General features: G+C 40.0%; 1 protein-coding gene across 10 annotated transcripts in view; it reads right to left on the bottom strand.

Moving 5' to 3' along the window:
* The window catches only part of Ift74 (intraflagellar transport 74), an 89,968-nt gene that overhangs the window by 76,032 nt on the left and 1,494 nt on the right, over positions 1-12,442 (bottom strand). For 2 of the 10 annotated variants that reach the window (XR_001784189.2, XM_011240598.3), the window contains exon 1: positions 2,551-2,747. The exons of 2 other annotated variants lie outside the window; for them this stretch is intronic. Coding sequence is in view for 1 of the 8 variants with exons in the window: in XM_006503328.4 (XP_006503391.1) it covers positions 2,551-2,592 (42 nt within the window). In the remaining 7 variants the exon portion in view is untranslated. Of the gene's footprint in view, positions 1-2,550; positions 2,764-3,120; positions 3,242-12,442 lie in introns of those variants that run through there. 6 more of the 10 variants (XM_030253727.1, XM_006503324.4, NM_026319.3 and 3 more) reach the window with 4 other exon arrangements.

Genomic DNA, 12,442 nt, shown 5'->3' with positions numbered 1-12,442 from the left:
TTCTCTAGCCTGTGCAGAAAGTTTTCCTTATATAATCAATCAGAAGCTAATTTCCACTACCTCCTAGATTTCTACCACTGCATTTAATGCCCTCTGTCAATATTACAGGGATGTAACTCCATCTTTGACTGTTGTGCACTCTGTGAAATCATCAGCACGGCACTCGCCTACTCTCCTTCTCTCTTCAGTCTCCTTCATCCTCTTCTTGGCTGCTGATCCTGGAGCAGGATGTACTAGTTTGCTTTATATGCTCTAAAGGTAATACACAATGCCATCCATAGTCTTGTCTTCTTTTTCTCTCTAAGCTCTGCTTGGATGATTACATTCACACTCAAGGTTTTAGCAGACAATAAGCTAAAGATTCATAACTCCTCATCTCTCTGACACACTTAATATCAGGGTTTCACGTATAAATAATTAATGTCTCTACTCAGATAGTCTAATTGTTTTCGAGACAAACATGTATATAATTAATGAAAATCTATCATATCCCCCAAATCTGCCCTTCCTCTTGATATTACCTCCTACTCATACACATCAGAAATTTGGTCCTTGATTTTTCCTCTCTCACTTCCAATTGTGAGAATTATTAATTCCTTCAAATACTTAACGCACACACTTTCCTTTCTATTTTTACAGTGCTGGCATCCAGTATAGAGCCTCACAGTTCAGGTAGCCTATTATATCAACCTCATAACGAGTCTTCTTGCCTAACAGACATCTTGCACATGGGCTTTTCTCGGAATTCTTCCAGGACTATTGTAAAGCACCTCTACCTTCTGAGGGCTTACTGGACAGCTGTATAAGCTACCATATATCCTGCCCACATGTCTGTCCCTGTACTTCTCACAGCAGCTGAAACAATCTGCTTATTTATCCCTTCCCCTTGAGAACAAGAGTTGGCTGGTGTCTTTAATCTACAGCATCTGATTCAGTGGCAAGCAGAAACTATGTGTGTGTCTTTTGATACCCTCCAATACAAAGGCATTCCCAATTACAAAAATTTGCTATATTTGGGCTCAGAAGGTAGTTCAGTGGTAAAGAAAATAGTATTACCCCAACCATTCTCCAGCACCACTAAGAGAAAAAAAAATATGTCTTTTTTTTAAAAAAGATAAACTTTTTGGGAAGATATATATGCCTAACTTGACTTATAATTTTAATTTTAAAAATAAATCAGCAGTACCCCAGAGCTCTTGACTCTAGCTGCATATGTATCAAAAGATGGCCTAGTCGGCCATCACTGGAAAGAGAGGCCCATTGGTCAGGCAAACTTTATATGCCCCAGTACAGGGGAACGCCAGGGCCAAAAAATGGGAGTGGGTGGGTAGGGGAGTGGGGGGGGGGGGTGTGGGGGACTTTTGGGATAGCATTGGAAATGTAATTGAGGAAAATACGTAATAAAAAAATTAAAAAAAATAATAAATCAGGTATGGTGGTACATGCATGCGATGGGAGGAGGGAAGCAGTCACTATGACTGCAAACAAAACATCCATGAAAGTGTTCTACACCTAAAGCTCAGCGCCTTGGCTTTTCTTTGCAACGACTTCTACAATTTCCGCACCATTTAGTTCCAACTGTAGTAAGAACTCATAAATATCTACAGTTTTATCATTCAAACCAGGCACCAATTCCGAATGTTCACTTGTTGACTGAAATTTTCCATTTGGACATACACACCATTATCTCTTCAAGAAGGGGGGGAAAAGGTCAACCTTAGCATTTTTCTATTCCAAGTAGCACCATATCCCTATGGTTTTGAACAACAAAGAGACAACAACAGTATTTTTGCAAGGAAAAGTCCTATAGTCAAAACTCAAAAGTAGTTAAAAAACAAAACAAAACAACAACAACAAAGAACCCCAGTAATCCTCTAGCTTTCCTGTTAACTGAGAAAACGACTAATTTATGTAGTCCCACTTGTGTTAAGAGAAACGGGAGGTGGGCTCTCATAACAAATACACCCCTAACTCTGGAGTTCTTCGATCCATATTCTTATCATGGCAGAGGGAGGCCAGAATTCACACATTCTCTGATCCTACAAGGATTAAGGATACAGTCTACCTCTGATAGTAATCACTACATAAACTTGGCACACAATGCCCTTTGGGATGTGATTTCTCGTCTCTAAAACAAAAGTGTGGCCAGGAGTCCTTATTTTGCAGTTGTTGTTAAGTTCGGTTCTTACATGGAAAACATCACATTGTTTTGTTTTCCTTGTTATTACTACCCTTATCCTCCCTGGCCCAACCATTCTGACTTGTATTAACCGAACGATGCTACGTCCTTCCCCTGTAGCCGGCTGATCGCCCCTTCCTTCAGAGCAGAGACTTTTCTGAGGCGTCCGTATCCTTCCCCTCCTTCCCAGGGTTGGAGCATCCTTTCGGTCCAGGCGTAGTGTGGAACTTCCCAGGCCGAGCCTCCGACCCCAAGTTATAGAACCAGCCAAGAGTCCACGAATTCGAGTTTGTTCCGTTTGGAGAGAGTCAAAAGTGGCCACAGAACCTTAACCCACGCAGGGAAAAGGCAAACGAGCTGAGATTTCTCACCTTGCCTGGTGCGACTGGGGTGCCGCTAGGTCCCCGCGACATGAACTTCTTTCTGAGGAGTCAACGCGAGCGCCAACCCCGCGTTTCACCGCTCACCAGAGCAGAGACAGGGAGCCAGGCCTCAGAGTCCCCCCCACCCCGCAGCGACGCCGCGTATCCTAGCAACGGTCACCGCGCGGAAAACGCTCCTCGTGATTGGCCTGCGCTGCGCCTCAGATTCCGGTACTTAAAGTGGGGGTGGGGAAGTCTCGCGAGATTTGAGAACAGTTTCTTCCCTCCCTCCTTCCTTTACTCTTCTCTTATCCCTTTCCCAACTCATTGCACACTTTACTGAAATAAGTCTTTACTCTTTCTTTGGTACCAGAGTTTCCCACCCCCCCTTTCTTTTAAGCCTAAGTTTGTGAGAAAGACTATGTAAAGTGGTTTGAGTGTCCTTAAGAGAATTTGTTTTAAAACAAGCGCTCTGTCTTTTAAATCACTGAGTAGCTCAGAGTGTTAAGTATCTCATTGGAACTACTCCTGGTGCGAATTTAGTTTTTTGTTTATTTCATAACTAAACGTTTAACTTACCCTGGCCATCTCCTCTCCATAAAACTGAGTGATTGCATTGGTTCCTCCAGTAGTCCGAAACAGTGGAATCTAAGTTCATTGCTTGCTAGTTCCAATCGAACCCAGAAACTGAATGAGAGCCCTAAGGAACACAGCAGGGATCTATTTAAGCAGAGATGCCAGCCTCAGCAACTATATCCAGGTTTTAAGACTGAAGGTGTATCAACAGCAAGCTGCAATATTTTTGTCAAAAAACTTGTAGCCTGTTCTGCCAGATTGCCTAATTACGTTTTTTTTTTTGGGGGGGGGGGTATTTGTTTTGTTTTTGTTTTAATTTTAGACTGTCTTTGTAGCCCTGCCTATCCTGGGAACTCGTTATGTAGACCAGCCTGGTTATATGGATCTTTCTGACTCTCCTAAATACTGGAGTTAAAAACTTGGACCATCATACCCAGCTTCTTAATAAAGTTTAATACATTGATTTTTCTGATTTTAGTTTACAGTTTCTGTGCCTTCCATTTAAGAACTCTGATAGATGTAACAGTTCAAACTGGCAGGACAGGTGTTCATGACCCAATTTTAAATAGACTAATTTCCTATAAATCCTTTGAGCAGTGTTCCTGTATCTTTTATGTGATGAAAATAATACAGAACAGAGCATCTCATTTAATAGCCTCTCAGCTTCCAGAGGGAAGGAATCGATTTTATTTGACTTTGGTCATTTTCATTTTGTCTTTGCTTGATTGTTTTGGTTTGTGTGTGTGTGTGTGTGTGTGTGTGTGTGTGTGTGTGTGTGTGGTACTGGATGCCAGGCACTGTACCACTGGGCAACATCCACAGTCCAAGATTTTGTTGTTGCTGTTGTTGTTGTTTATAGGAACTTACTTGGCCTTCATCAAATAACTGAGTATTTTAAGTGTACATTGTGTCAGGTTCTTTTCTGTCTGATGACCTCATCGTCTTAAACTATAGATTATGAACTCTTGTGGGCTTTAACGCAATGTGGGGGTTTCCCCTCAAATTTACAATTCTGAATACACAGTGAACAAAAGTTAAATTAGAAACAAATTGTAATGAATCAGGTGTGTCCTGCAACACTCACCCACGCTGCATCTCATGTTTCACTAAGGCTTTGGTTCTTAAACACATGGGTACTCTGCATTCCCAATACTGCCATAGCACACTAGTGCTAGCTGAAACACCTTGGCTCAGATTCCAGGCTACTGTATGCTAGGAATTGCAATGTTTTTACTATATAATTTCTCTAGTCTTATGAAAACATAAACCTTCTGGGTACTGAAGTAACATTTTTACACTCCAACAGAATCCTATAACGAAAATTTTGGAATTTTGGTTTCTTTTAAAAACATAGAAATATCAGGATATGTTTTCATTTCAATCCTAAATACGGGATATGGGCTGCTTCAGATGGTCCACAGCAGCAGACTATGATTTACCTCATGCTCAGGCAGGGGTGTGATTTTGCCAGCTGTAGATATTTCTGCAAGTTTGTGACATTTGGAATTCTGAAGACTTTTTTGAGTGTATATAAATGTTAGGACCCTGAGAGGCAGGGTGGGTTATGAGGTGGTCATTGTTTGTCATGGTCTGTTAAGTAGTCATGTGCAAAGAAAAAACAAGAAGAAAAAAAAAATTACATATCCTGATCAAACTTGCCCCAGGGAACTCAAAGCCTCTAATCAACAGTAAGTAGCCCAAAAATAATGTTGCCCCTTTCAGACCCCTGACCTTATTAAGGGATCTCTTTCCTTTCCTCTCTGTCATTTTTTCCTCTCTTATCTAGTGTTTGGGGGTTGAAAGAATAGAAGAAAACAGGGTAGAGAAGGGTGGAAGAAAGAAGAACCCACAAAGTAGCAAAGACAAGCTACAAAATCCAACATACATTATATCCTTGAGGCAGTGCTTTTGAAAGTTGGGCTTTCTTTTTAATTTCATTAGGTATGACTGGTCACTGATTATATTTTTTTCAAAGATTTATTTATTACTATATATAAGTACACTGTAGTTGACTTCAGACACACCAGAAGAGGATGTCAGATAATTATGGGTGGTTGTTCCCATGTGGTTGCTGGGAATTGAACTCTGGACCTTCAGAAGGGCAGTCAGTGCTCTTACCCGCTGAGCCATCTCGCCAGCCAGCCCACACTGATTATATTTTCAGTGACTAATTTTAAAGGTTTTTGGTTGGTTGGTTTTAGGGGCGTGATTTTAGAACCTGAGATTTTTTTTTTCATTTTCTTATATTTAAAAACTATCAGATCTGTGAGCTGGAGAGATGGCTCAGCGGTTAAGAGCACTGACTGCTCTTCCAGAGGTCCTGAGTTCAATTCCCAGCAACCACATGGTGTCTCACACCATCTGTAATGGAATCTGATGCCCTGTCCCGGTATGTCTGAAGACAGCTACAGTGTACTCATATAAATAAAATAAATCTTTAAAAAAAACTGTATCAGATCATTTCAATATAATGTTATTTAATATGTAAGCTGGATTGTTGTACATATGGTATATTCCTTCAAAAAATAAGTCAAAGAGAAAAAACATATTTAAGCATAAAATTGGTATATTACTAGATTTTATTGCATTAGAATGATTGATTTTAAAAATTGTTTAAATTGATGTCTTGAATTTCAGAAAAAAATTGCCAAGTGAATTTTGGCTTGAATTAGGACAGCTTTTCTAGGAGGGCCCTTAACATATTTCTACCATTTTGTATAATGTGTTTATGCAAAAAGTTATTCTCTTAGCATAATGTTAAAGAGTTATCAAATCAAAGCCTGGCATGGTGGTGCATGCCTTTAATCCCAGCACTGGGGAGGCAGAGGCAGGCGGATTTCTGAGTTTGAGGCCAGCCTGGTCTACAGAGTGAGTTCCAGGACAGCCAGAGAAACCCTGTCTCGAAGAACCAAAGAAAGAAAGAAAAAAAAGAGTTATCAAATCAAAATGTTGATCTGTAAAACACTCGAAATTAAAGAAATTGTAAATCCTGAGTTAGGTTGCCATCATCCTTATCCAAAGACGCGAAACTGCCTAGATTCTACTGGCACTGCACTCATGTGCACATAACACACACACACACACACACACACACACACACACACACACACACACACACACACACACTTAATTAAGAAGCTATGAGCAGTATTTGTTATAGGGAAATTGATTAAGGCACTGCAGGGGTCCCTGCAAAGCTCTCCTGCTGGCAAGGACACAGTCCTTGTGAAGTAAGGAAGAAATCTTGGTTCAACTGGACATAGTCAAGCTGGATCAAACTTGTAGAGAGGCTGATGCCAGGCAGTTTATTATAAGCATATTCAACACCATACAATTTGGAAAAAAGTTTCCAGGCAACAATCTTTCCAATTCCAGTCATACTATAAAGTTTAATGCATGACTATATAGGAACTCCTTTGCATAGTAGGTGTGATCATGAAGATAGCTTCTAGAGGTTAAAGGCCTAGGACCTGGTGTGGTCTCTGACTGAGATAGCACAGAGGTCAGCAGGCTAGGAAGTACTGAAGTCAATCATCTCCCTTAGGGATGACTTCGGTTAACTGAGAGCTAAAGATAAAGGTCTAGCAAGGAAGTACTTGGTTTTATGCACTCAAAGGATGTCATTGAGGTCTGGCTCTATAGATAGCACAGGTCACTAGGTCATTAGCAATGTCCACTCCCAGCCTTCGCCAAAGACCAGCGTCAGCTAGGTCTAGGTTCCTGAGAGAAGGAGTGTCTGGGAGCAGGGAAACAAATGACTTGAAGTCAAACTGTGGGTCAAAGCTGGTCACCTATGCTCTGCTTTCTCTCTTTTCTGCCTTCTTTCTTTCTTTGATCTGCTTTTTTGGAGATCTCTAGACAGCTCTCTCTAAGTTCGGCTTGAGACAAGCAATTGTCTTTTCCTATTCTTTGGCTAGCTTACCTTCAGAAGACCATAAGCCCAACCTTTATTTTACATATCAATCAATATTTTACTTCTGGATTCCTTTTGATTATCCTAAGACTCAGCATCCAGAGACAGTTAGCAAACGTTTTCCTTTGACTTTGCAAAAGAATTCAGAGATCTGCCTGCCAACGAGTATCACAGATAATAAGCTAGCAGGGTGGGAACCCCTCCAGAAACTACCATTTCCACCATGCCTGGGTGTGGACTCATTATGTCCCAGGCTGACCTTGAACTCGGAAATCTGTCTGCACACAGTATAGCTACCTCTGTTCCTTTAGATTTGTGAAGCCCCTCATAATTCATATTGCATCCTTATATTTTTACATAGTTGAGAAATTATATATTTTCGAACTCATGTTTTTAGAGTTCTTTTCTACAGCCTAAGGGCTGTCCTGAAGGTCCCAGCATTTACCACTTTCTAAAACATTAGCCACATCTTCGCCTCCCAGACTCATGAATCTGAAAACGTAACAGAGAAACTATAGAGGAAATGAGGCCATCAAGGGTGCTTGAGCTGTTACCTTGCAGAAGCTACAAAGGCACACCTCTATAAATGGGGAACACGGCACACTTCCTAATTTGCTCTCCTGGATTCCCACTTGTATTTCCTAAGGCATCAAGGAATGCTATTCATTGACACTTTTCTTTAGCATCACATATCCATTTTTTGTACTAAGTTGGGCCTACAAACTTTTAACCATTTGATGAAACAACTGTTTCCTTTATTAGCTCAGTTTGTGTAAGAACTGACTTTTTCTCCACTTTCTTTTTTTTGGGGGGTGGGGGTGGGGGGACGGTTTCGAGACAGGGTTTCTCTGTATAACCCTGGCTGTCCTGGAACTAACTCTGTAGACCAGGCTGGCCTTAAACTCAGAAATTTGCCTGCCTCTGCCTTCCAAGTGCTGGGATTAAAGGCGTGCGCCACCACTGCCCTGCTTTTTTTTGAGGGGGGGGGATTCCAGACAGGGTCTCCACATTTTTTAATCTGTATTTTGTTAGTTATTTACTTTTTCGAACAGTGCCTCTTGTAGCCCAGGCTGGTCTTGAACCTGCTACATAGCTTCTGACCTTCAACCTGTAAGTGCTGGGATTACAAGCCTGTGTTCCTATGCCCAGTTTTGGTTTTCTTCTGTTAATTTGTATGATCCCAAGATACTGAACACAATTGGGTAGATAAAAAGAGCCTTTCTTCCCCAACAACATGGAACTGTATTCAGGATATATGGTTAAAGAAAGATGAAGAAGTGTTCACAGCAAACACATTCTTGCATATAAATAAATGATTTATGGGAAGCATACAGGAAGGCAATAGTAATTGTTGCCTCCAGAGGGGGAAAAAAAAAACTGGATGGTTAAGGCTTGAAGAGTTGCACACTATCTTTTTGAAGTTTGGGATTTTAGTGCAAACAATATTATATTTTTGTGACAAAGAAAATAAATAAAGAACATAATTAATTTTCACATTTACTAAATGAATTAAACAATTATCTGGACAATGTTTCCAAAGCACATGGAAATATATGAGTTCCTCAATGTTTAGGAAAAAAAACAAAACAAAACCAAAAAACCTTGTCAGCTTCAGGAACGTATCTGTGTTCTCTTTGAGCACCAAGCTTGAAAACAGCTATTATCTTATGCAATACCATGTAAAAGAATGTTAAATTGTATTTGCTTTAAAGGCTGTTTCTTATTCTCTATTGCTGGTAAGTACAACACAATGAGCTGTATAGACTTCATGATGCACCCTGCTTCAGTAACTCTACATCATATGAAGCAGTACTTCTCAGGCTGGGCCAAGGGCTGAGTGACTCCATTTTATAAGACAGCAATTAGCTTCCTTTTGAGAGTAAATGCTGAGGCAGTCTTACCTGTGCAAGTGAACAATTACCATCTGTCTAACAAAAAGTACAAGCACAGACAGATCATGTAACTAAGTAGAATATGAGTTTTTTACACAGAGCACACAGATATACATGGCCACATGAAAACCACATCAGAAATCCAGACTCATGAGCTTATTGAATACATTATTCCAATGAGGGGTGTAATCTTCCATTAGGATCATATAAAAGTAGTACAGTGGTACTAAGAAAATCCTACTACATAGGACTGAAGTAAAAGGATGTGTGATTGACAATGGTCATGACTATGAATGAAATTAGTGGCACTTGGCAGCAAAAGCCAACAAATGTTTATTGGTGTTCGATCAATTCTGACAAGGCAGAGCAATACAAGTGTGCCAACCTATAGTTCTGATAAGCTGCTAACCTTTTTGGTAAAATAGAGTTCTAGTTAAAGTATTTGCTTTTATAACCTTTGATTATGAAATTGTGAATTTGTCAATTTTCCACAAAAAAAAGGAAAACTAAAACTTTCTTTTGGTATTCCTGCAATTAAACATAAGAATATGTGGACAACTGTAATGATAAAATTATATTGATGATTAATTTACAATTTGCTGATGCTGTTTGTTTGTTTGTTTTGAGATTATAGTCATTCTCCTCTGCCTTTCCTTCCTCTAAGCCCTCCCAAATCCCTTTCCTTGTTTCTTCACATTCAGGCCTCTTTTCATTAATTGCTGCTGTGCATGTGTGTGCCTCAGTGTGTGCATGTGTTCCTAAATGCATAAATACAACCAGTTCAAGCTATATGATATTACTTGTATGTATATTTTTAGGGATGACCACTTAATATCAGCTAACCAACTGGTGTGCTCTTCCCTAGAGAAGACCTTCTTTCCCATCACCTGCTCTCCTTAGTTGCCTATAGTTCTTTGTGTATCGTTGAGGCCCTGAGTGCATTCCCTGTCCATGTTAGCATGGCTGTTGTGGTTGTCCATGTTCAGCTCATTATTAACCATTTCTAAAGCTAAAGCTGGGGCCAGAGAGACAGCCTGCAGGTAAAGATGCCCGCTGCCAAGGTACCTGAATTGGTTCCCTGGACCCCGTGTACTTGGACAACTAACTCCTATTAGTTGCCCTTTGACTTCCACATGAACACCATGGCATATGTAGATGGTGGATGTGCATACACATGTAACAAAGCATTTTTTAAAGAGGTGAAATCCATTTTATCTTTCCTGTTTCTGTTCTAAGGGACTTGGACTTTTAACAATTACCTTTTTTGGGGAAGCAGTCTGAGTCTCAAGTTTTAAAGAACTGTAACTACAAGATTCCTGCCATGTTACCTTCATGCACTTTTAACATTTTATTTCATGTATAAACCCATGGTTCCTAACTATTAATAGTTCAACCTTGGTGGTTTTGAGTATATGATACTGTGGAGGTCATGTGGATTACGTAGAAGCCACAGTTCACATGTGGTATTTTGTTTTTTCTCAATGGACTGGTGGAATATATGATATTCTTTTTTTTTTTTTTTCTTTTTCTTTTGGTTTTTCGAGACAGGGTTTCTCTGTGTAGCCCTGGCTGACCTTGAACTCAGAAATCTGCCTGTCTTTGCCTCCCAAGTGCTGGGATCAAAGGCATGTGCCACCACTGCCCAGCATGACATGATATTCTGTTGCAATACTGAAATGCAACTAGCTTCAGATCCCAGCCAGCCAAGGTGGATCACAAATGCATAATTGTTCTGAGTGTGATTAAGAAACAGACTAAGGAGCTAGTCAACTTTTCCTTATCAAATACGATTTGTGCCTAGAGTTTTTGCTCAGCAGCAGGCTAATATAAATGTTCTAAGTGTATCTAAAGTGGAATAGGCTAACAATGGTACTTGATAGCTCAGTTTAATGTTAAATGCATTTTTGAAAGTTTTAGTTACTATGAGTAGTGTGTGTATGTGTGTGTGCGCGCGCATGCTTGCAGAAGTATACACTTCAGTGTGTGTGTGTGTGTGTGTGTGTGTGTGTGTGTGTGTGTGTGTGTGTGTATCAGAGGATGACTGTGGAGTCAGTTCCTTTCTGCCAACTTTACTGAGGTTCTGGGAATCAAATTTAGGTAGTCAGGCTTGTATGACAAGCATCTCTACTTGCTGAGCTATCTCTCTGGCTTCTTAACTACATTTTTGCTTATGACATTTGCAACTTGTGAGAAAGCAGCTCCTTTATAAGTTGAGGATCACCTATATTTTGGTATCTTAATCCAAGCATTTGACTTTGGCCAAAGAAGTTAACATTTTTGGAGACCTAAAAGAACAATATTCCTAAAACATTGTTCTTTTAAAATACTCTGCAATTTGACTTGAAGTATAGTACACTGCTAAATTAAAACCACCTTAAAATTGAGATCCTTCTGACTTCCTGTACTTTCCCCTACTCCCAATGCAGGAAGAGACTTTCAGCAAAGTTACCTTTCAACCTGACCAGAGCAGCCAAGAGGAACGGAAAGCCTGAATCTTTCTACTGAAAAATCTCATTAACCAGAGAAGACTAAACTCACACTGCAGGACAAAAGCTCAGAGTCTGTCAGCAACTGGACATATTTTTGTCACAAACGGCTGTCCCTTAGAGAATAACCCACAAACTGAGGTTTGTTCTTTGAGTCAGCCAAAGTTTGTCCCAGCATTGTATGCTTTTCAAACTTACTTTTTACAAAAACTGCTTACAGCCACTTAATATTTTCCGTAACTCCAAATTTCTTTTCCCTTTAGACATGAAGAGGGTTGGAAATACAGCGTAGTAGTGTATGCTTACCATGTTCATGTGAACCCTTGGTTCTACTTCTAGAATGATAAAAGCTCAACACACCTACAGACATGAGGTATATCAGCATCTATCATGTGTGACCAACATATGCCCATGGGCCACTGGATAGCTGACAATGTGTCCCAATCAACTGCTCTCATAGCCAAGGCCAATGTGAGACTGTTTAATAAAACTTACCTGGGTTGTTGAGATGTCTGAGTGGGTAAAGCTGCTTGCCACCCCACCAAGCCTGAGGACATGAGTTATAACCTCAGGAATGATGTAGTAGAAAAAGAGAACCTCTTTTTGTAAGTTTGTCCTTTGGCCTCTCTGTATGTATATCCTGGTGCATGCACAAACACACACACTCACGTACAAATATACACACAAAGAGACTAAACATAATAAAAACTAAAAGGAAAACAAAAACAAAGCAACAGCAACTATAAAAACATTGAAAAAAGAGTGAAATGTCCTAAGAAAATTTAATCTTGCAGAAATGATTGCTATACAAATATGTCACGACACCATGAACACTAAAGAGGCAATAATAAAACTGTATTAGTCTAAAGAGGAACTAGGAGGGTCCAGAAGATATACAGTATTGAACTGTGACAGATGGAGAAAAGATTACAGACTAATTGTGTGTGTATGTGTGTGTGCTTGTTGAGGGGTATGTGTATATGTGTGTGGTGTGTGTGATGTATGTAAATGGGTGTGTGGTATGTTAATTCGGG

This window comes from Mus musculus, chromosome 4 (assembly GCF_000001635.26).
Source record: "Mus musculus strain C57BL/6J chromosome 4, GRCm38.p6 C57BL/6J".
Taxonomy (NCBI): domain Eukaryota; kingdom Metazoa; phylum Chordata; class Mammalia; order Rodentia; family Muridae; genus Mus; species Mus musculus.
This window is presented reverse-complemented; position numbering and strand designations above follow the sequence as displayed.